This window comes from Protopterus annectens, chromosome 8.part0, assembly GCF_019279795.1.
Source record: "Protopterus annectens isolate FY-2018-M chromosome 8.part0, PAN1.0, whole genome shotgun sequence".
Taxonomy (NCBI): Eukaryota; Metazoa; Chordata; order Ceratodontiformes; family Protopteridae; genus Protopterus; species Protopterus annectens.
The window spans coordinates 1417871846-1417896599 of NC_056741.1; the positions used below are offsets into that span (position 1 = coordinate 1417871846).

The 24754-nt window shown below is 38.5% G+C and overlaps 1 protein-coding gene across 1 annotated transcript in view; it reads left to right on the forward strand.

Annotated features, from left to right (window-relative positions):
* GRIK4 (glutamate ionotropic receptor kainate type subunit 4) overlaps positions 1 to 24754 on the forward strand; it is a 5029336-nt gene that overhangs the window by 5001639 nt on the left and 2943 nt on the right. The window contains exon 22 of the mRNA XM_044081017.1: positions 4228 to 4346. Coding sequence (XP_043936952.1) covers positions 4228 to 4346 — 119 coding nt within the window. The remainder of the gene's footprint in view (positions 1 to 4227; positions 4347 to 24754) is intronic.

The following is a 24754-nucleotide window of genomic DNA, read 5'->3' on the forward strand; positions in this document are numbered from 1 at the left end:
CCTAAAAGGGAAAATATAACAAAAGAGGGTAGATGTTTCAAGAAATGTATGAAAAGATTTGGTATGGAAGATGTGAATTCAATAATAGGAGCTCAGAGAGAATTTACATTTTATTTCACATGGTACAAAAACTGGGCTAGGCTAGGCAGACATGATATTTCACAGGAACACATCCTTTTAATTGAACGTTTTGATATGAATCCAATAACTGTTTTAGATTACACACTAGTAATAACTAAAATAAAAATGCAGGGTAATGAAACACTGGGACTTTCTTACCTATCTGTTAAACAGAGAGGAACTTAAGGAATGGGTAGCAGAAATTATTCAGGAGTTATTGGGGAAGGTAGAAATTTCTTCACAAAATATAGAGATGGAGTGGGATAAAATGAAAGTATAGTTTAAAAATAGGGTAGAAAAAAGAAAATAAATATGGTTAAGAAATAATAATTATTTAAAGGGAATGACAAAGGTTGAAGTATTGCAGAAAGGGTGTAATCTCATAGAACAAGAAGAGACACAACTGCAGACTGATAAAGAGAAAATAAGGGACTACCTCAATAATATGCTTAAATTTAGAAAGTTTGCTGTTAAGCAACTGTTTTTTTATAATAACTCCAGAGCACAAAAGCTTTTAGTAGAAAGGGTTGTTGCCAAACTTAGGGAGCTTATAACAAACATAGTAACCAGACATACTGTAGAGGCTTTATAAATATTTCAGAAATTTTATGAAAATCTGTATGAAGTAGAGAAATGTGGAAATGAAGAAAAAGGGCAAATGAACATGTTTATGGAAGAATTACATATGCCAACATTAGAAATAGATGTGGCTCAATTATTAACAGGGTAGGAGGACATGAGATAAAAATACTGATGTATAACCAATCTACAGGAAAGTGTCCAGAAATAGATGGCATTTCTGTGGAAGTTTGGAAGCTTGGAGGGAAGAAAGTGATAAAGATCTGGAAGGTTTTGTTTAATAGTATTTTAAAAGGAGAAGAAGCATCAACATTCTGGAAGAAAGCTGCAGTGGCTGTAATACCTAAAGATGGTGAAGACCCATCAGATCCAGCTTCATATGTGCCCATTTCAATTTTAAACCATGATTATAAAGTAAACTAAAAACACTAGCAGCAGAGTAACCATGCAATAACCAAGTCAGGTACAATCATACACCAAACCAACAAAATGGTGCATATAAATCCAAACTCTGTTGTTACAGTCCAGTATCAGAGCAATATCAGAGCAGCAAAGCAATGAAACAGAAAAATACGAGTCTTGGGGTAAAAAAGATCCACAAATTTCTTAAAACAGTAAGCGCTTTCGCATAGAGTTTCTTAGCGCTTTCGCATAGAGCTTCTTCAGTCTGAAGAAGCTCTATGCGAAAGCGCTTACCATTTTAATAAATTTGTGGATCTTTTTTACCTCAAGACTCGTATTTTTCTGTTTCATTGCTTTGCTGCTCTGATATTGCTCTGATACTGGACTGTAACAACAGAGTTTAGATTTATATGCACCATTTCATTGGTTTGGTGTATGATTGTACCTGTCTTGGTTATTGCATGGTTACTCCGCTGCTAGTGTTTTTAATTTGCTTCAGTTATTATTGGTGCAATGGAGGATTTACCTCTCGGCTTGCTGGCTACAGTTTTATTTTTTATGATTATAAAGTGTTTGTGTCTGTACTGACTAAAACAATGGCAAAGCTAATGCCAAAATTGATAGATATGGATCAATGTGGTTTTGTGGCGGGGAGGCAATCATTTGACAGCATTATTAGAACAATGATGATCCAGAGAGATGCAGAATGTAAGAAAGTACCATGGTTGTTGGTGGGTCTTGATGCAGAGAAAACATTTGACAGATTAAGCTGGGATTTTATGAGTAAGATAATTGAAGCATTTGCATTTCCTGATAAAATAATATGGTTAATTAGAAGGATATATGAGGGATCAAGGTGAAAATTAAAGTGGGAGAGTCTTCTCTGATAAGTTCTGTTTGAGCAGAGGAACTAGGCAGAGGTTTTTGTTATATGCAAAGGATTTGTTAACATAGAAAATAAGTGATTCAGAATTTTGAAGAATATGCCTGGTATGGTAACCAAGAAAAGTTGGCTTTATTAGCAGATGATATTATTTTGTACCTGATAAAACCAGAAAAGCACATTTCAGTGTCATGGAACATTCTGAGACAGTTTCATGTATTTTCAGGAAACAAAATCAGCGAAGCTAAAACAAAGGCAATAGCTGTAAAATATATACCCACACACAAATTGGTTCAGCCACACCCATATTTATGGGGAGATGATAAAATGAAATACTTAGGAATATGGGTTAAAACTTATTCTGTTATGGCAGCTAAACATATGTGGGAAGAGACTAAACAAAAGATAATACAAAAACTGAGAAACTGGAAGTTCTGTTTTATGAATATGGATAGTAAGATAGAAGCAGTGAAAATGTTTTTAGTCCCTATAGTTTTATACATAGGTCAGCCATATTTTTATCAACCAGAGGAGAAGTTATAGATATCAACTAATAAACAGTTGAATGATTTTATCTAAGAAGGGAAGAGGGCAAGAGTCAAGTGGAATATGTTGACCTTTCCAATAGAACAAGGTGGTTTGGGATTACCTGATTTGAAGGGGTATTTCAGAGCTGCACAGTTAAGACTCCTATACATAGTGCAAGCAGGAAACTATAATTCAAGGTGGAAAGTGACGGTGATCAAACAGGGTGAAGCTCAAGAAATAAGGAAAGACAATGATTTTGGATGCAGATCTTTAAAGAGAATACCAATAACCATACAGAGTATTATATTCAAAAAGTAGCAGAAAGTACTCTAACAACTAAGCCAACATGGGAATGGAGAATGAAGATTCTGCTGAAAGGGATGACTGCAATTAGGAGTACAGAGAATAGGACAGAGGGAGCTGGAATTTACTGGAGAAAACTGGAAGAGGAACCAAGGTATTAGAAGCAAATAATTAGAGGGAAAGGTAACAGAATGGGAAGAAGCCAATAATTCATTTGGACTGTAGGCTAAAGATTGGCTTCACTATCAAAGACTGATATCAGAGTACAGGCAAAGAGAAAGAAATAGGGGGATCCTAAGTGAAATACCAGCACTAGTAAGAATTTTAGTAGAATCTACAGCAGAAGCTGCTGCTAAAAAAGTATAATTAGTAGGGCATATAAAATATTATACACTAACTGTAGGAATCAATCAGAGGAGGTTGGAAAGGATTGGGAAGAGAGACTAGATAAGCAATTCACAAAGAAACAATGGGAGGATATATGTATGGATCCCAAATATGCAACAAAGTCTAAAAGATTTAGCATATTTCCTTGGAAGTGCTTATATAGGTATTTTTAAATCCCAAGCAGACCCCAAAGAATTTTTTCCTCAGGTAGATAGCAAATTTTGGAGGTGTGATGGGGAAGAAAGAGGAACATATGCTTTGGAATGGGATAGCAGCATTTAAAAACTCTATGTAGACTACTCTGTCAGAAATACTGGGTGAGCAAACTGGTATAACTAAGGAAATTATTTTTTTTAGCTGGTGTACAGAATCAGAGTTGCTTAGACATAGTAACACCTTGCTGAGTTTAATTCTGGTGGCTGCCAAAAAAGCAACTACTAGAAAATGGAAATCAAAGTCTAAACCAATTGTACTAGCAGTAGCGGATGTAGTAATAGAGATAAAAGACCTGGAAGCTGGATCTTTATAAAAGGAGAGGAGTAAATGATACAGAAAAAAATGGGAATTGTGGGAAGAATACAAGCTGAATAATGTTTTGGAGGAGGAATAAGGTTTAAGGGAAGGTGGGAATTGAATGAGCTATGTAAAGTTTGACTGGCGATGACTGTTCCGAATATTAATTTATAAGTGATGTATAATGTTTGCAACTGAAAATATGTCAGTATGGTTTGTTTACATTTATATAAATGTATGATTGCCTATGTCATAAGTGATAAAAAATAAGTGAGCTGCTCTTGACACTGTAGATATCAGTAGTTTGATGGTTGAGAAAGGTGTTACAAGAATAAGCTCGTGCAAGAATAAGCACACAGAATACTTATATATGTTGTGTTTTACATATTCTGGAAGTCTGTCTTTACATCTGTGTAATACAAAACAATTGTTAACTGCAGACCAGCTAACACTTTTCCTCTCCAAAGATATGGTTTATTCTACCTGACATGCATATCTCATTCTTATTTCAGGTCTTGGAATGGAGAATATCGGAGGGATATTTGTTGTTCTCATCTGTGGTCTGATTGTAGCTGTTTTTATGGCTATCCTTGAATTCATCTGGACAGTAAGGCATTCAAATCAGACACAGGTAAGAAGATATCATCTGTGGTGCAAATTTATTATCATCATCTGGTCCCACTGCATGGAATGTGTGCCTTGAATTGCACTGTATTTACTTTTAACACAAGTAGTAAGTTTTGACTATATGTAGTACATGGTTGATCTTCTGGAGTTTTAATATTGGTGACTTATAATGCTAAGCTCGATGAATGCTAAAGAATCAGCAAAAAAAGAGTACTGTGAAATGTGTAGAAAGGTAACAGATACTAATTATATGAAAAATAAGTTCAGTAAAATTACATATTATTAAAATGTATGTGTTATGAAGAAATTAAAAACATTCACAAAGTGGCAACATTCCACCATCAGAAGGGCCTTAGAAGGTTGAGATGATTTAAATGATGCTATCTAATTAAAATATCTCATTTATTTCATTAATGTCAAGGTAATACACATTATCTAGCATTTAGATGGGCATCTGAGTTACATCAGCTTTCCTTTGACTATAAATGTTTTTGTCAGGGAGTATTTTAACATAGTTCTGGAAAGCATGATAAAACAATAGGAACTTATGTGATCTAAGTTGGTATGTAAGTCAGTAATTACTTGGGACAACCTAGATTTAAGGGTAGAATTTTAACATACAGACGTTTGCAGGTATCTGATAAGATTCAAGAAGGGAAAAAATAAAAAGCACACTTGCCCTGATTCATCATGTGATGAGGAAGGTTCCCTTTTCCATTTGAGGCAGCTGTACTTTCCTTCTTCTCAATATTTTGATAAGGAGAAATTTTCTTTCTATTCCCCAGCCTCTCCTCTACAAGTGATTTCATCCCTGGATTCTTTAAATTGCATAGTGAATTCTTTAACTGGCCTGCAAGAAACCCTTTATCCCTTCAACTGTAAAAAGTGCAGAGCAACTGTGGGCTTCCTAAAGCAAAGTGGATATTGTCTCCTTTCTGTTATATATTTATGGATACCTTTAAAAGCTAATACTCAAACTCCTAATGTGCAATTTATTGTCCATAAGAAAACTGTCATGATTTAATAAACAACATTAGATAGACAGGATCTGTATAATACCCATTAGCCTGGCCTGCTGCTGCTTCTTCTAATATATACGAGAAAGCTCTACCAACAGCAACCATGCCCGTGGTTAAAGATTCCAGATTATTAGGTAAATATGGCAAGATCTGTAGCATAGAGGGACAAAGGCTTGATTATGACCCAAATGACTTGGGTTTAGTTAGTGGCACAGATATTGGTGGAGGTGGACAGAGGAAGTCACAGTAGGCAATCAATGTCAGCTCTCCCATTTCAGGCTGAGAGTTATGGAAGAGTCCAGTGATGATGCTTGACTCAGTTTAATTTCTCCAAATCTTTTGGGTTTCCTAATACCATGATGGGAATGGAACCCATTCCTAAGTCAAAGAACTATTAAAGTTCATAAAATTAGTATTGTTTCAATCTTTGATGTTAACCAAAATTGCTCTTTGCAGCACCCACAATGTGCGCAGAACTGACTCCTGCAATTCATATGAATTTACATTTATTTGGTAACATGTCTAAATATGACTGTAAATGCTTTATTATGGCACCCATTGCTCCTACTATTATTGGAGCTGTCGGGGTATCCTTCTTCCACTTTGCCCTTGTGTCCACCTGCAAATCCTGTCATTTTATGACTTTGTGTCTTTCTGTACATAAAACACTACAATCACTGCGTGTAACAATTTCAATGATCAGTGCTACTTTTGTCTTTATTCGTGGGCTACTATATCTGGTTTTCTCGCATGCATTTTTTTAACTGTTGGTAATGGGTGATCTCATGTGATACAAACTTCATCATTCTATATAATGCCTTGTGACTCGTATTTCCTATGCTTCTCAGCTACTTCAGTGTTGTAATGTTTGCACAATCCCCAGTGCAAAAGTCGTGCCACATTATTATGCCTTTCAGTATACAGGCCCTCTGCCATTAGTGTATCACACCCAGTAAAATGTGCAACTCTTTCCAGTCCTGTTTTACAAAACCTGCATCTGTCTGGTTCTTCCACATGTTCAATGGACTTTGTAAACCAACTTAAATATAGCCCACTATCCTTGGCTGCCAATATTAACTTTTCATCACATAACAGAGACCAGATGTTACTGCAGGCAACTGAAATGCTCTGCATACTTGGCAAACCAAACAGCAAAATAATGCTGTATTCAAAAACAAATATGTACGAGAGCATCATTAACAACTTACATTTCAGTTCTGCAGAATCGCTTGGTCAATGCCCTCAGTAAGAAGGCACCACTGGCTCAAGAGTGGAAACTAGATCCATGCACCTCCAAAAACATTATGTAATTGTAGAGACTCCCAGAAGTAGAGTTCTTTACCATACACCCCAATAATTGAGTCACAACATTTTGTTCTTTCGTTCTTCACAGAACAGTATAGGAGACAGCTGCTTCCACCTTCCACTGGACTTAGACTGTAATGTATACCATCCCTCCTTACCCTCTTATCCAAAAACTGCTTCCTAAAGCAAAGGAAGATGGAAAGCGACTCTAATCCTAACACCACCACCTAGGCCAATACTCCCACTGTATTCTCTACTGTGTTAATTCACTCACTTGCTAAGGTTATTGTCTCCACGCAAATCTTTACTGGCACAAAGGTAAGGCAAGCTTTGTCATCCCAATTGCCACACTCCAAATCTATTAGAATTTGAATTCCTGGCAATAACCTGCATTTTTCTCAGTTTTACACATTTAAAAGACATGGAGAGAACTAATGCAACAAAATCATGCATCCAGAAAATGTGGAAGAAATTTGTTTCATACTTTATATCACAAGGCTTGGACGTCTTGCTGTTTTGCATTTCAAGCTATGCAAGAAATTAGATTATTTAAGTTTTTTTTTTTTTTTTTTTAATTTTATTCTAGCCTTCCATATTCTGTAATAGCATTTATATATGAAAATAATCTGAGGTCAGAGGTACAGGCACTCTGCTGTAAGCCTCCTTTTAATTTATTTATTTACTTACTGACTTATTTATTTATTTTTATAATGAAAGACCATCATTACAGACTAAACCCATGTTCATGCCCAAAGTAGAACCAACAGTAGGTCTTAACCAATCTGTCTGTTTGCCAGTAGCTTATGCAGACAATCTAAATGAAGGATAACCTTGTTTACATTTGTTGGATGCAAAGCTGTAGCTAAGGTGGGGCAAAAGGGGCTGCTACTTCAGGCACAATCTGTTAGGGTGTGAAAATAATAGGTGCTGATGGTACACAAGTACAGTAGTGGTAGTGATTTTTGAAGCCGGAAGAGTTTTCCTGCTTCATAAATTACTGTTCATACTGCATTATTGTGTCAATGTGTGAAAGTAAGTAAGCTGCTTGTCACATTTGAGCAAACAATTTGCTACAGTCACAGGAGTGAAAAACGAGTCTCTGGGATTCAATAATCTCCATATAGGCTTCACACAAAGCTTACACGGAATTTACATGTTTGCGCGGTGAGCAGCAGCAGCACTTAATAAATATTCATGCTGTGGCTTGCCTTCAAATGTAAGCAAGCAGGGTTTCATAGTGGCCAGAAAACCATGTAAAGCAACATGGATAGCAAACTTAGTTACAGAATAGCAACTGGGTTAGCAGAATTCCATGGAATGCCACAAGGACCACCAGGGTTTTTCATATATTAATGTATTATGTTGCGGGGACAGGACAGTGTATCGGACAATGTATGTGTACACTGTAGCATACTGGGCTTGTGGGATTGCATAGGAATGCCACAAGAACCACCAGGGTTTTTCATATATTACTGTATTATGTTGCGGGGACAGGACAGGTCAGTATATCAGGACAGGACAGTGTATGTGTATACTCCAGTATATTGGGTTTGCAGGATTGCACAGATTGCCACAAGGACCACCAGGGTTTTCATATATTAATGTACATGTTGCAAGCACAGGACAGGACAGTGTATATAGTGTTGGGTATTGTGGAATCCCATTCCAGGCAGTCTGTACAAGTTTTGTCAATGATATGTAAGGGTACATGCACTGCCATTTACAAGAAATAGTCACAGAAAAGTGTATTTATTCAATAGGGACACACAGATGAAGTTTAGGGATGAACACTGGGAAGGAGGACAGGTGAAATATTGTAATGTACCGCACATGAGGAAAGACAGTTGCAGCATAAACACTAATGACATCACCACATGGCACAGTATAGACTGCACCGTGACAAATGTATATGATGTGACTGTCCCATAAGGTGACACAACAGTGGAGGATTTCTGTGTGATACAAGCATCCAGACATGAGCAATGGGGAGGACATGTATCATGGATGTTAAATACAATTGGGGTAGGGTGCATATTGTGAACCTGTGCAAACTGATTTGCCTGAGTGTGCCTGTATTGTAAGCAAAGGGTTCTAACAAGTAAGACACAGATACAGGCTTGTGGCCAACAGTAAAACCATCTTTCACAATCATGGACAATATCAGAATAGTACCACCAGTAATACCCATGTTTCTGACACAATATATGTGTTTCTGAGTGGAGCATAGATCGTTCTGCACCAAAACACTTGTACAGCTATTAGGACATGTCAGCACTCTATCAGTGTAATCAAGCACACTCTCCTAACACTAACATATGATAGATGTGAGGAAACACATTTGACATTATGGTCACTATAGGCTAGTTGACTGTCATGTAATCAATGTCATTAAACTGCTATGTATATCATGAGTGCATCACTAAAACAGATATCACACATGTATGTGGTATTACACCTTGATGGGGGTTCCGTGCCATCAGACAGTAATGTTTATGCAACAAAATGAATACCTAGGTATGCACAAATAGATGTGTGATGGTTCACAGTGACAAAGGTGGTACATTTCAGTTACACATCATTGGAAGATGTGTATGGAAGGACATGAGGAATGGTGCATTGTACTTAGGTATTGGTGTGATGAAGGCTGTGAACTATGTAGGTATTATGGCTTGTTATGTGGTTGTCCTGCACATACTCAGTATGTATGAGAATAGAACCCCTACCTATCTAAGGAAATAGACTACAGAACACAGTACATTACACAAGGACTACAGCACAAGTCTGACTTGAAGTGTCTCAGGCAACATTTCATAGCTGATGACATCAGCAGTGTCTGTTGAGACTATAACAGTGTCCCACATGCTGGTGTAAAATTCTCTTGTAATGTCAATCAACAGCCCAGGCACACACACACACACACACACACACACACACACACACACACTTGACTGCAGTGAGAATAGAACCCCTAACTCTCTAAATACACAGACTACAGAACACAGTACTTTACACAAACACTGCAGCTCAAGTCAGATTTGAAGTGTCTCAGACAATTAGCTGATGACAGCAGCAGCAGTGTCTGTTGAGAAGAATATAATAGTTCCCACATGCTGGTGTAAAATGCTCTATGTAATGTCAAGCAACAGCTCACACACACAACACACACACACACACACACACACACACACACACACACACTTGATTGCAGTGAGAATAGAACCTCTACATAAGTACACAGACTACAGAACACAGTACTTTATGCAGGAGCCATGGCAAAAGTCTGACTTTTATATGGCTGCAGGTTAATGTATAGTGGATGACATCAGAAGTGCATGTTGGAGAAAAGAAGTTGGAAGGCCTGCATGAAATGGATCTGTAGGCATGTGCAAGTATCAAAATACTGTTAACTCATGGGATTGGACCGGTAAATGCAGGATAAACATTTCTGCTCTTCTGGCTAAACACACACACACACACACACACACACACACACACACACACACACACGAGTACAGTGAGAACAGAACCCCTTTCTAAGATCACAGACTACAGAACTCAGTATTTTATGCAAGTGCCACTGCACAAGTCTGACTTTTTACATGGCTGCAGGTCAGCTTATAATGGATGACATCAGCAGTGCATGTTGGAGAGAAGAAGTTGGGAGGCCTGCATGAAATGGATCTTAAAGGCATGTGTAAATATCAAAATACTGTCAGCCCATGGGATTGGAGTGGTAACTTCAGGATACATACTTCTGCTCTTCTGGCTAGACACAGATACATACACGCAGTTGACTGCTACCTACCTAAGTACACAGACTGCAGAGCACAGTATATTACACAAGTGCCACAGCACAAATCTGACTTTTACAAGACTGCAAGTCAACTTGTAGTAGATGACATCAGCAGGCCATGTGGGAGACAAGATGTTTGGGAGACCTGTATATATATATATATATATATATATATATATATATATATATATATATATATATATATATACACACACACACACACACACACACACACACACACACACACACACATATAAGAGGGTTTAGCATAATGGCTGTACGGTGGTTAGACGCCTAACTGTGTAAAAGCATAAGTACCCTTATTAAGCATAGTTGGATGGTTATTAGCAGAGTGATTTTGTGAGCAGCACTAACTGGCCCTGTCCATGAGGGATATACGTGCCACCCCAGAAGTGACTTTACAATCACCCAACCAGTAGTCAAGGTTGCTGTTGAACAGGGTCATAGAGGAGACTGATTCACATGCAGTGGGATCTTATTACAGAGGAGTGTGAGTCATTGGGGGATATATCTGTCTCTCCAGCATGTTCTGTTTATGTCACAGGCTGGGTTGAGAATCGTGGGCCAAGTTATTCTCGTCCCATTTCATCTGCAGATATAGTGTATTTCCAGAAGGTCAGGGTCTGAGACAACTCTGTAGGGCAGGCATAGATCACCTCTCAGCAGCCTGCATGATACTGAGTCTTTCTGATATGTCTTTCAGTCTTTCCATGTATGTCATGTTTGGAGGCCCTGGAGTCTCCCAGGCACAACCCTGTGTTTTCTCGAATTGCTACAGATGTCTGGTGAGGTACAGACAGAAGGGAGCATTCTACTCAGTTAGTGGTCAGAAAGGGTAGAGTACAACAGAGGTATGACCACCATGGTCTTGGATGTGATGTCAATATGTATGATGTGTGCAATGCAGAATGTGTGTGTCACCACTATGGACACACAGTGATGAAAGTATAGATTGCTATCAATATGTGTTTCCAAGTTTCACAATACTGTGTTTGAGCTTAGAGGGGGTGCTTTGTATATCATAATTAGCAAGGGATCTTCATAGCCAATGGGGACAATGAGACACTGTATGCTTTAAGATTCAGTCCATGAGTTTGGCACCAATTATTTGTGTGGTAGCTTCTTTCATAATATGTCACCATCATTGGGGGACTCTATAGTAGTGTATCCAGTTACCAGTCATCTCCAAACTTGGTAAACAAAAGGTTATCTACCATTTCCTGCACTTCAGGGGAGTAGTTTGCAAACAGTTGAGGGCCCAGCACAGATCCTTGTGGCATTCCAATGGTAACTGGCTACTGGTGGAGGTGCAGTCCCCAACTTTGAGAGTGTGTGCTATGTCACTGAGCCAGTTGCCTATCCCTGTATTACTGTATGGCTTAATTCACACATGGGAGAGCTTCACTATGACATATGAATAGGGGATAGTGTCAAAGGCCTTGGAAAAGACAACATAGGTGGTATGTCCTGTTATCCATCATCCATTTCTGTGAGGTCAGTATCCTAGAAGTCCACTAGGTTCAGTAGGCAACATGTACCTTTGACAAAAACAATATTGGTAGAGTCAAGTGTGTTGAAGGTCACCTATGTCCCTGTGGATATGGTCCATGTTGATTCCTTCCCTAGCCTTGCAGATAAGTGTTTTCAGGCATATGGGTCAAAAGTTGTGGTTCTGCATGTTACCAGATTGATGTGCATTGCACACACACAACATTTGATATTACATTTTGTACTGTGGTTGACATATGTGTGGAAAAAGAACTGAGATACCAGGGTTGCAGTGCTTGGGGGGGGGGGGGCAACAGATGGATGTATTGTAAATAAGTAATATATAACATATTGTTAGATAGGACCCTCAGTTTCTAATGTAAGGCCCTTAGTTTCTAAAGTTTACACATGTAATTTCATGTCATACACAGGAAATGGACAGTAAACAGCAGTAATACAGCATAATATAAACATTTCCATAGCTTGGTGAGCAGCAGGTTTGTGTGATGGCTAGCAAAGTGCATACACATGCGAGATACACATTTGTGTGTAGCCAAAGCAGTGCACAAACGTGAGCTGCATTGCTAAAGTCTGACAGGTGGTAATGAGTCTATGAAATACACCTGCTGCTTAACTGACTATGTGGCAGCATGTGTTAATAAATTAATACATTCCTTTTTTTGGCCCTGATGGTACTGGGTTTGAATACAGGTGTATCTAATATTTTAAAATACTTTTCATTGTTGTTGTGTCTTTCGGCTTATCCCGGTTAGGGGTCGCCACAGCGGAACTCCGGTCCGCTAATGTTTGGTAGTGGATTTTTACGTGCTGAGTTACCAGCCCTGATGCACAACCTTCACATGCGCATTCATGCATGCCTCCACACAGAAGACACTCTAGCTGAGAATCGAATGGGACAACCTATTGCTGTGAGGCGACAATGCTACCGCAGCACCACTACTGCGGGTTTCAAAATACTTTTCATTATGGAAGGATAATTCAATTACATAAATTATTTATAAAATACTTTTCATTATGGAGTGATAATTAAATGACATAAATTATTTATATAAGATGTGTTGCTTCATTTTGCCACCACTCACCATTGCTGCTCATTGGTGTGCAATCTGCAACTCCTCACAAACATGGAACCCAAAAAGTGAAAGGATCCATTGCTTTTTCTACTACTTATAGGTATGTAGTGTGTGATTCTATTTTTTTTTTCAGATTAAAGGTGTTAAAATGGGGTAGAAAGTGATGAAATGGGGAGCAGGGGGAAGAACAAAGTCTGACACTTAGTACTGAGTCTCTGGCATACACCTGCTCCTTTATTCTGTGGCAGCATGTGTTAATACAGTTAATGCAGTGATGCATTCCTTTTTGGGTCCAGATGGTACTGGGTTCAAATACAGCTGTATGTAATACTTTAAAGTACGTTCGCATTACCAATGCACAGTAATGCATTAAAGAAAAGAAATGGGGAAGATTGGACAGTGGTGAGATGGGAACAAGCAGGGGGAAGAAGAAAGGGAAAGCAGGGCAGGAATGTGCAGGAGGGAGGTAGGAAAGAACCATAGCTAGCCATTTCTTTGACAGTATAAAGTGAGCATATCTGTCAAATATTAACTGAATTTGGACTGTCACCTCCAGAGAGAGGGATGACCATAACACCGTCATGTTGTATAGCCAGCTGAATCATTTGTGTCAAGAAGAAATGTGTGCGAAATGGAGAGCTATGTATGGGATGAATTTTTTTTTTTGAGCGGAATGTTGATGAAGGGATGTAGGAATGTCTAGGTGAGGTAAGTTGCATAAGTGAGGAAGCAGTTGCAGGCAGACAAAACAAACACAGGAATAGTGATGGACACCATGATTGGGGTGAGGTTTGGGGACATCACAAACCCATGGTCAGCAAACTGGGTGACAGTGAAAATCGAGTTTTCACCCAATGGACTGTCATCACTGTTACCTCACTCTGCCACTGGCTGAAGTGCCTGATGTCTGCATCTCCTCCTTCTGGTATTATGTAAAAGGAGGGAAAGCAGCCTTTCCAGCCTGTGTAGGTGTGCACCAACAACCCTATGCACCATTCCTGGCAATTCAGCGTGGGTGATAAAATCACCATCTCTATCACTGCTCCCAGAGGGTACCACTGAACTAGCCTCCAGGGCAGGGCTATCTGAGGGGCAGGTAGTGCAAGGGCAGCAGAGATGGTGCTGCTAAGCTGGCTCCCAGAAATGCTGGCAATTTATTTATTTATTTATTTATTTATTTGCAGTTGTTTAACCAGGATAGTCCATTGGGCCAAAAGAACCCGTTTTCAATGGAGTCCTGGGGAGAAAAGCTCCACATAAAGATTATACAGAGATTATGTTCTACATACAGATTATACAAAGATTATGTTCCACACATAGTTTACATGAGGATTCTAAAGAAAAACATTCTATAATTTCTGGTTCAACGTTAGAAATAGTAGTTTTTTTTTTTTTTTTTTACTAAAAAAATTACTAGGTACAAATAAGGAGTTGTATGCTAGAAGCAAGCAGGAATTTGCTAGCTAGAGCTGCTGGGGGGCAGGCGCATCCTGTGAGGCAGGCCTACCCCACTGTGCATTTAGAGCATTTAGTGATGTGGTACACATGGATGACATGGACACAGTTTGATGTCATGTAATAAAAAATGAATAAATAAATAAATATAAAATAAAAATAAAACAAAAAAGTGTAGATAAGGATTGGGGTGAGGAAAGAAAAAGAGATAACATTAGTACCTTCATGTGTTCATGTGTGACATACAATGCACTGACACAATTAATTGACTCTATTGTCTTAACTTTTTCTTTTAAGACTACCAACTCCTAACAGAAAACCTTTACTTTTAAGACTATCAACTCCTAACAGATGCACACTGTACTACAGATTACAACAACTATTCCTTGACGTGTGGATATATTGCACATATGCATGTTCCAAATATACAGATTACAGTTTACAGCAGGGCATGTGTGCTACTGGTATAGAGCTTTTACTTTAAACCTTTAAATTACATATAATTGAAGAATTAACAGTATTGTATAGTTGGGAAGTGTGGTCTTTGAACCCGCAGCCTCTGACTAAATTCTAACTTTGTACTCTTGGTTTGTGCTACAGACTAATGCATGCATACTTGCTTATACAGTTGAGATATGCATGCTGAATTTGATATTGTAATTTTGGACTCTCTTAGTTTGTGCTACATAGTAATGCATGCATACTTGCTTTTACAGTTGAAATATGCATGCTCAATTTGATACAACTCTATAAAATATCAGTAAAGCTATCTTTAACTTTTAATGCTAGAATAACACTGCTATTCTGCTGCATACATATCACATGCTACTCTCATCCTTGCCAATCTAGCTCCATGAGTTCATACATTGATCTCAAGGACCCTGGCAGCTCTGGAAAAATCAGAACAGAGCAGAATACCATTATGAATGCTTACACGTACTTTCAGCAGTTGATACACAGGTGTGGTATGTCTGCAGTCCTAAATTCCCCAGTCCAACAGTTGCGGGTATCCCTCTTCCTCCTCTGAAGATAATTATAGTGATGCCTACATTGTTCACCAGTGCGGGGGATACTGATGGCACTGGTTACAACCCAGGTTAAACTATGCCAACTCTTATACTGGTAGCCAGAATAGTCCCCCTGCAAAAATCTGGCACTGTGGTTCTTTAATGGGAGTCCAATAAAAAATTTGAACTCCTGGACATGCCATCTCAGTGCCCTAAACCTGACACTTTCCCCTCAAACGCCTGCCATGTATTCCATGGAACTAGAGCAATGGAGAATGATGCTTTCCCACCAATTCAAGTCATCTCATTTACTAGGAGCTCGCACACTGTTTGAAAATGTTGGGTTCCACTTACCATCACGCAAACATGGTGCTCTTCAGTGCACACCTCCGAGCACCGTGTTTGCGTGATGGTAAGCAGAGTGCAATAGTAGCAAGCAAAGCAAATTCTAGGTTATTGGATATACAGGCAGTTGTGTGTGCATTAGAAAAATGTGAAGGCCATGGCTGTCCAGATAGCAGAAATAAACTTATAGGAATTTAGTACACAGTATACTCATGGTCATACATTTGAGAATAAATGTGATAATACTTAGATAAATGAATACATAACTGACACAATACTAGTGCCTCAGTCCTTATACATATGATTAATATATGTTACACCAAGTGTTATAAGTGAGGGTGATTTTAATTGGAAGTGGAACAGTAGTAAAAGTGTATGGAATTTGCACTTAGTGCCGCATAATGCAAACAGTAGTTCCCCATCCAAAAAAAACAGAAACAAAATGAGAAATAGTTGACATGAGGAAAAGCAACCTAGAAAATGTTAGTACATGAGATATTACTATGTAGGTCTGGATTTGAACTCTCACTCCAATGCACCTTCAGAAAACAGGATGGGAGCCTTATCCCTCTTTGCCACACAAACAGCTTTGCACCAATGAACTTAAATCAATACTGACACAACCAACTGCAACAGCATGTAAAGTGATATCAAACCATACAGTTATTATTTGTACATTTAGTAGTTTGGGATGTAGTGTACCTAGTGATCACACAACCTGTCATGATTATTGCTTGCAAATATACAGATCTGCCTTACATTTCTGTGTTTGTTGGCCATTCTTCATTTATCTGAGCAGTAATCTGAGACATACAGTGTTTAAGACATTCTGTATCATTGGCCTTAAAATGTGTGAGGATATTAAGTGGAAATAATATCATGTGCAGTTGGCAAAAAATGAAGGCCAGGTTGGATGTGAAGTAACATAACCTGTGACTTGTCTGCTGCTTACTTACATTTCCACTTACATCTAAAACATTGTAGATCTAATCTGAAACACTCAGTGGAAATAAGGCAGCATGCAGTCATGTTTTTCCCAACCATTAATCATTAAAAGTTGCAATCCATTAACAACAAACACAAAGAGAGTGCCTGCTTCTATGTTTATATCTCCTACATGGATCTGAATCTGCACAGAAAGCAACCATGTAGCTACAGAAACTGAAAGTGAGGAGACATGTTTATGTGGAGAACACAGAAAAGAGGCCCTTACTTTGGGCTATATCTGTACAGAGGATTATCTAACTTGAGAGGGCATGCTTGCATTTTGTCAGCTACATACTGCATATGCTGAAATGTAAGTCAGAAAAATCTATGTAATAGTTTTATATATAGTTTGATTAGCAAAGGCTGTTCTTTTTTTGGGGGGGGCAAAGCTGCATGTCTCTTATGGCTTACACAAGGATATGTTTCTATTGTTACTCTCCTTTTTACTGCTGTAGAATATTCTCCAGGTTAAACACTTATCTTGTAAATCTTAGGTCTATTGGCAGCAGCAGCAGCAACAGCAGAGCATAGGCTTCAGTCTGTTGCACATAACAATGAATTAAAACAGCAGCAGACCCTAATATTCTTTTTGTGTAGGCTCCTTTCTGTGGCTGTATTTCAATAGGTTTTGGAATTTGCAAGGAAAGCCACCATGGAGTCAACACAGCTGCTTTACAGTTTGTTAAATAGTTCCACCATGTTAGATTCATTGATTAGCATGCCAAAATGTTTACCATGTTTGCATGACACTAAACATTGTGTAGAGCTATGTACTGAATACAAAATAGTCCTCATCCATGTCATCATGGCATGACATTCACAAGGTGGAAACAGACCATGCAGACTTTAATGAATTCCCCTGAGGGATTTTTTTTTGTTGTAGCTGTTGTCATTGTTTTTTTGTTTTTTTTAGGCGCTTTGGAAAGGCCTTTATTTTTGGTCCTTAACTTTTAGGGGATACGAGTTTGTGGAGCTGGACGGGGAACCTGAAATTCTGTTAGGATGATTATAGACAGTTCATATGTTAGAAGAACAATAGAGAACAAAAGAAATCAGAAGGAATGATCAACTATTTCTTCCTTTTAAAAGAAGAAACAAGGTACACCATCTTCACAGATGTCTGTGAAAGCATAACTTTTATTGCTGTAAAATGTTGAGGAACCACTGTTGTCTCAGCTGAATGCCTTGTAGGGGACAGAGAGAAGTGTTGTCACAAAACACTTTACACAGCAGCAGCAGATTCTTCATTCATTTAAAGCATAATTAATCATTCGGTCTTAACAAGAAGCTTATAAAACAATCAAAAAAATAAAAATGTGACCAGTTTAGCTCCAGCAGAGATATACATCAAAGTGTATCCAGGTCCAGCTGTGTATTTCCATGAAGAAGAAACTGAAGAAGAACAAGTAGCTTAATGGAGGAATTATGTAGCCAGAGCAAGAACAAAAACACTTCAATAAAGACAGGACAATTTGCACCCTGAACCAAGATATTTGACTCAAATGTGTGATAAAATCAGCCAGTAGATTCTTATCAATAAATAAATCATTTAGGCTACAAATTATGTAGTAAACACCTGCAATTACATATAATATTATATATAGTATAATCACTTAAAAACTTAAAACATAACACTAAAAATACCAAATTAAGAAGTGTCAGAAGAATTGTTTCTCTCACAATTTCAGTCAAGCACTTTCATCCATAGGATTCCATCAGATCTGTGTACAGCAAAACTGAATGACCCATGCATTAAAAGTCTACAAGTCAGGAAACAATAAAACATTAAAGCTAATCCTGGTGCCTTCCCTCCATTGCTGGGTATACTGTACCCTCCCACTTCCCCAGAAAGAGCTCCAAAAAAGTCCAGGGTAAGTGAGGAGGCTGAGGTATTCTGAGGCAGCACCATACTCTTACTAAGGCAGTGTTTTTATCAATTACTTCCCAGTCCTTCACCCACCCAGTAACACTTGAGAGTGAGAAGTGTAGTAGGCATCAGTGCTGGCGTGGCCTTCATTTATTCAAGGACAGATGCCAGCATGACACACTCCCCAACATCAGGCAACACTGTGTAGTTCTTCTCCTGATCTCCACCAGGGAAATCAGTCCAGAGTGTGCGCACTTCACTTTTCCCTCCCCCAAGATGGACATGCCTATCCTCCCTACCTGTGCCATCAAGTTTACAAGTCTCAGACCACATGGGTCATAATAAAGTCTTTCCCTCTCTATGCCAAATGTGCAGGCTTAACATTCATACATTGTTGGCTTAGCACAACTGAAGACTACTATTGCCCCACAGAGAGGGGTTGTAAGGAATTAATAAAAGTATCTGTCTCATTTTCATAGGATTACAACAAAACCAAAATCTTGGTCCAATAAATCTGGTGCAACCACAAAAATGTGAACATCAAATTAAACTGAGGTGACCGGAACCACAAGGAGAATATGAACTGTTTATTCGCAATTTATTCGCTTTCACAGTTAGACTGCTTCCTCAGGCTTGCAAAACAGATAATGATTCCAAGTCTACAGCACTTTAAATAAGTATACAATCAGTCAATCTATTTAATATTTAACACCTTTAGTACATAGCAATCAAATGTGACATCTAAAGATAAAGCGATAAAAGTAATATGTCTGTAAAAAAAAATAAATAAAAAAGTGAATAGAAACCATTCAATTTAGTTATGTAAATATTTTAATTCTGGTTTCAAAGTGAAAACTTCATTTAAGCTTGGTGGATAAAAAGACCTGAAATGTAAAATCCATTGTTTTCATGTCTTTCTGTCAAATTTTGAATGTCACCACCTCTGAGGTATATTGGTATATGGTCTAAAATTAAAAACTTAAAACTGTGAACATGGTTCATGTCTCGTATATGTTTATATAATTAATTTGTTTCAACATATCTTATGTGAGATAAATTACTACATATGTGGTCATTTAACCTTTATTGGTTTTACCAATGTAGTAAGAGGGACACATGGTACATCTTGCCATGTATATTAAATTTTTGGTGTTGCAATTGCCATGTGCAGCTACATAAAATAGTTTATTATTAACTGGATGATAAAATGTGGTGCAGATACATAAAACAGTTTATTATTAACTGGATGATAAAATGTGGTTTCTGTGTGTATATATATATATATATATATATATATATATATATATATATATATATATATATACAAACATTTACAGCTTCCACACTTAAAGCTGCCCTTTTTTCTTGTTCTTGTTACTCCCAGTATAGCTTGAAAAATAGGTGGATGCAAAATATCCCTGCCTCTAATAATTTAATTTTTAATATGTTGAACCCTGTCAAAATGATATCCCATTTTTCTAAAATCATTAGTCATATCTACTAATCGCTATATTAAGTCATCTCTCTGTGTATTTAATTTACTAGCTCTAGACATTTGATTTCTAACAATATTATCAAACATAAAAATTAGGGTGCATGCTGTCATGTGCTAATTAAGTACACTTTTTTACTTCCTTTTTATAAAGGGAGGTTTGAAACTCACCCTTAGTATCCTTCTTTAAAGTAATATCTAAAAAATCTAAGGTTCTATACTGTATGTTCTTTTTTAACCTTAAAATTATTGTAGAATGGCGATATGTAATGAAATCATTTAGGTCACATAAAGAAAAAGATCATCAACAAATCTTTTATAAAAAAACAACATTCTTATAATATGTATTATTGGAGGTTAATAGAATTGTTTCTAATTCCCAATAATTTGTGACTAAGTTTGCATATGAATTTGCCAGTGGAGTCCCCATAGCAATGCCTGTAACCTGCACATAATAATTATCCTGAAACAGAAAAACATTATTTTCAAGAGTCATTGTCTGTTTTACGAGCCTGAGGAAGAAGTCTAACTGTGAAAGTGTATAATTTGCAAATAAACAGTTCATATTCTTCTTGTGGTTCTGGTTATCTCTGTTGATTTTCATAGGATCATAGGAGGTTTCTAGATTAACGGCCCCAGCACTCTTACAAGCAAAGCCAAGTTCAACTCGTATTCCCAAGGGTGTCTGGTTCAAGCAGACACTAAAATTAGCACCTATTTTCCTTGTCCAAGAAGGACACAAGTGAAATTCCTGGGGTGAATTTCTGGTTACCCATCCAGCTGCTCAAATTACACTTAAATAGAGCCAATGAGGGGCTTTGTTTAACATGAATAAGAAGCTTGATCCAAAGGTGGGGCAACCTCTGTGAGACAAATCTGTCCCTCCAGCAAGTTCAGTTGCTGTCGCATACCATGTTAAGGTCCTTTTAGTGAGTGAACCGTGTGCCATTTGACTTGCAGCATTTCCATTAAAGCTGGGTCAGAGATTGCTCTATATGCAAGGCACAGGTCACCTCTGAGCAGTCTGTACTACACAGAGTAAAGTGACAATGATTTCAGTCTGTCCACATAAGACAGATCTTGAAGACCCTGAATTTTCTTTGTAAGGAACTTTTGCTGTTTCTCCAATTGCTGCAGGTGTTTGAAAAGAAACATACCAAATGGAGCACTGTACTCTATTATTGGCCAATGAGGGAAGAGTACAGGGGGGTTATAATCTCTTTATTTTTGGAGGAAATTCCCTTATTTATTAGATGACCAATATAAAATGCCCTTCTTACTACTGTAGAGACATGGTGACTGAAGTTAAGGTTGCTGTCAACCTGTGTGCCCAGATCTCTCACCACTGACTGTGTGCTTAGGGTATTGCTATTGATGTTGTAGTTTGCAGGAACTTCACCTTTGCTGAAGGGGATGATGATGCATTTTTTTTGCATTAAGTTTAAGACCATGACTTTGGCACCAGTAATTAGTCTGCATAAGACCTTGCAGGATGTTGACATCAATAGGATATCAGTGATCGCTCCCACTTTGTAATCATCAACAAACTTTGTCAGCCGCAGTTCTTTAGTTTTAGCCTATACTTCAGAGAAGTAGATTCTGAACAGTAGGGGTCTCAGAACTGATCTCTGTGGTACACCACTATTTGCAGGTCTGCTGGAGGAGGTGGAGTCCAATATTTTGGCAGTAAGAGTTCTATCAGTGAGCTAGTTTGCAACGCACCTCACAATATATGGGTTGAAACCCAGCTGGGAGAGTTTATCAATGATGCCTGAGTTGATGATTGTGTCAAAGGCATTGGCTAAATCTACTTAGGCCGTACGCACAGATTTGCCCTTGTCTAGGCATTTGCTGACTGTCTCAAAGAAGTCCACCAAGTTTAACAGGCATGATCTCCCCTTGATAAAGCCAAACTGGGTGGGGTTGAGTGTTTGGAGATTTCCTATATCTTTGTTAATAAGGTCCATCATGATTCGTTCCATGACCTTGCAGATAAGGCAGGTCAGGCTAATGGGTCTATAGTTCCCAGGGTCTGTGGATGTGCCCCCTTTGTGCAAAGGAATGAAGGTAGTTGTTTTCCATTCTGCTTCAATGAAGCCAGTGCTTAGGCTGTGATTGAAAAGTGTACTTAATGATGATGCTAATTCTTGTTTTAACCCATGTACAGCGCAGTCTGGGATGTTGTCTGGTCCCACAGAGGCTGTGTTTTTGGTCTTGGACAAGGCATTTAAGGCCTGCTCCTCGGAGATACTAGGTGGGGACAGGTGTTAGGGATGTTTGGTTTATATGTGGCAGGGACAGGGAAGTGAAGTTTTCACTGAACCTGTCAGCCAGCAGGTTCTATACATGGAGTACCATTAACTACAAGTTTAGTCCTAATCTGGGCCTTACCTTTGAGGTTATGGATGTAACTGTAGAACGCCTTGTGTTTATCCTTAGTTATGGAAGCTAATTTGGATTTGTAGTTAGCTTTGGAAGACTTCATTAAGAGTCTTATTTGCTTGTTTAAGTTGAGGAGGATTGTTTCCAATTTTGAGACCATTCTTTCTTACACTTAGACAGCAATTTCTTTCTCCTATTGTATAACCTATTAATGGCAGTTGTCCACCAGGTAGGTTTGTTTTTCCTTGAAGTTCTTGCTTTGTTTGTATCAGGTATGGCAGAGTCAGTACATGTGCTTGTATAAAGCATTAGTGTATAACTCAGCATAGGTGTCTGTTCCATCAATGGGGGAGGGGCTGTGAAGCTATTTATGCTATCATGTAGGAGGCTGTAATTGGTCTTGGAGAAGTTTTTTAGTCTACTTGTTACTAAGGGGGGTTGGTCTTGTGTTATACTTACTTCTAAAGAGACTGATTTGTGGTCGGATCTCACCAGGGATGACCACACACTGGGGGTGGTGCAATGGCCCCCCCCCATGTTGGTGAGCACCAGGTCCAGGATGTTTGAGTCCTGTGTGGGTGTGGCAACCAGCTGGTCTAGACCACTGGAGTTAAAACATTCCAGGAGCCTTTGGGCAAGTGAGTTAGAGCACATATAATTTACTCAGTCTATGGATGGGTAATTAAAGTCACCCAAAGCCAAGGTGTTTGGTTGTATCTTGATTGGCTCAAGTAAATCCAAGTAGGCTGAGTGGATGTCCTGATTCATAGAGGGGGTCCTATAGCTGGCAATGACCCGAAGAGGGGTCTTACCTACAGTCAATTGCACCTGAAGTAATTCAAGGGAATTGTGTTGTTTAACCAATCTAGAGGTGTATTTATATTTAATAAATATTGTTACACCACCTCATTTAGTTCTCACACCTTCAGTTTGTGGTCTGAACGTGTGGAAGGAAATGTAACTTGGTATAGGTGGGGTGCTATCCCCAGCCTTAAACCAGGTCTCAGTGACTGCACACATGTCAGCATCTTCCAGGTTGAAGACTGCTTCCAGTGAGTTCAGATTCTGGCTGGACTCCTAGCGTTTAGCAGCATAACGTTGAGGTTGTTTCTAGAGAGTATTTTTATGTCTGGAATTTTGTTCTTGTGACATTGCCTAAAAAAGGCATTATGGGAATGGCAAGAGCATTAGCCAGTAACCAAATTCCTAGGGGTGACAGATGGAGACCATCTCTGGCAAAGCATCAAGGTCTGTCAACCATGTCATCCCAGGCTGACAGATACTGGATCCTCTTTGAATGACACCAGAAACTAAGCCAGTTGTTGAAGTCGATCATTTTTTATTTGTATTGAGGTATCATCCTAGGCAAAGGTAAAATGCTGCTTAAGGCTAGGGACATACCTGCCTGAGACACATAATCAGAGAGCTCAGTCATGTCTCTCTTCATATAGTCTAGTGAGGTACATCTCAAGTTGTTCACACCAACATGGACTATGATGAAGTCATAACAGTGGCTGTTGTTGAGACACTTGAGTGTGTGTGTGTGTGTGTGATGTGGCAGATCCTGGCACCTGACATACAGCTGACCGTGACCTTTTCCGTATCCAACCTCGTGAGAGGGACATCTGTGTGTCTCACAACTGAGTCACCTATAACTAAGATGCTATTTAGACATCTACTGATAATTATTTGATCATGTACTGTTATGGTGAGTATATCATAAAAATGTTTGGTTATGGAATGTATAGAAACAACTTTCAATGTACGTTTTGAAACTAAATTTATTGAATACTTTACTGTCTATTTTGCCACTCTGTTTTTTTAATGCTAGATTACATAGCATTATATGTATTTGAATGCAGAAGTAATATCCTGTCTAGTTTGCCCTTTAAGTGTTTTAACACTATGTTTCTCCTTAGCCACTTCTTCCCCCACTCATGAGCTGCACCTGGTCCATACCTTCTGGAATGGCTTTGCAGATTGCTTCTCCACCACCCTTTATGGCAATCTATTCAGTGGGTTGTCATTCTGCTCTGTGAAGGAGCTCTATCACAGATCCAAGGAGTTTTTGGTTCCTGCAACCTGCTGCCTGTGCCCTCTCCTTTACTCTCTATCACCCTTGTTGAGAGCAACTCCTGTACATGATCCTGTGCAGCC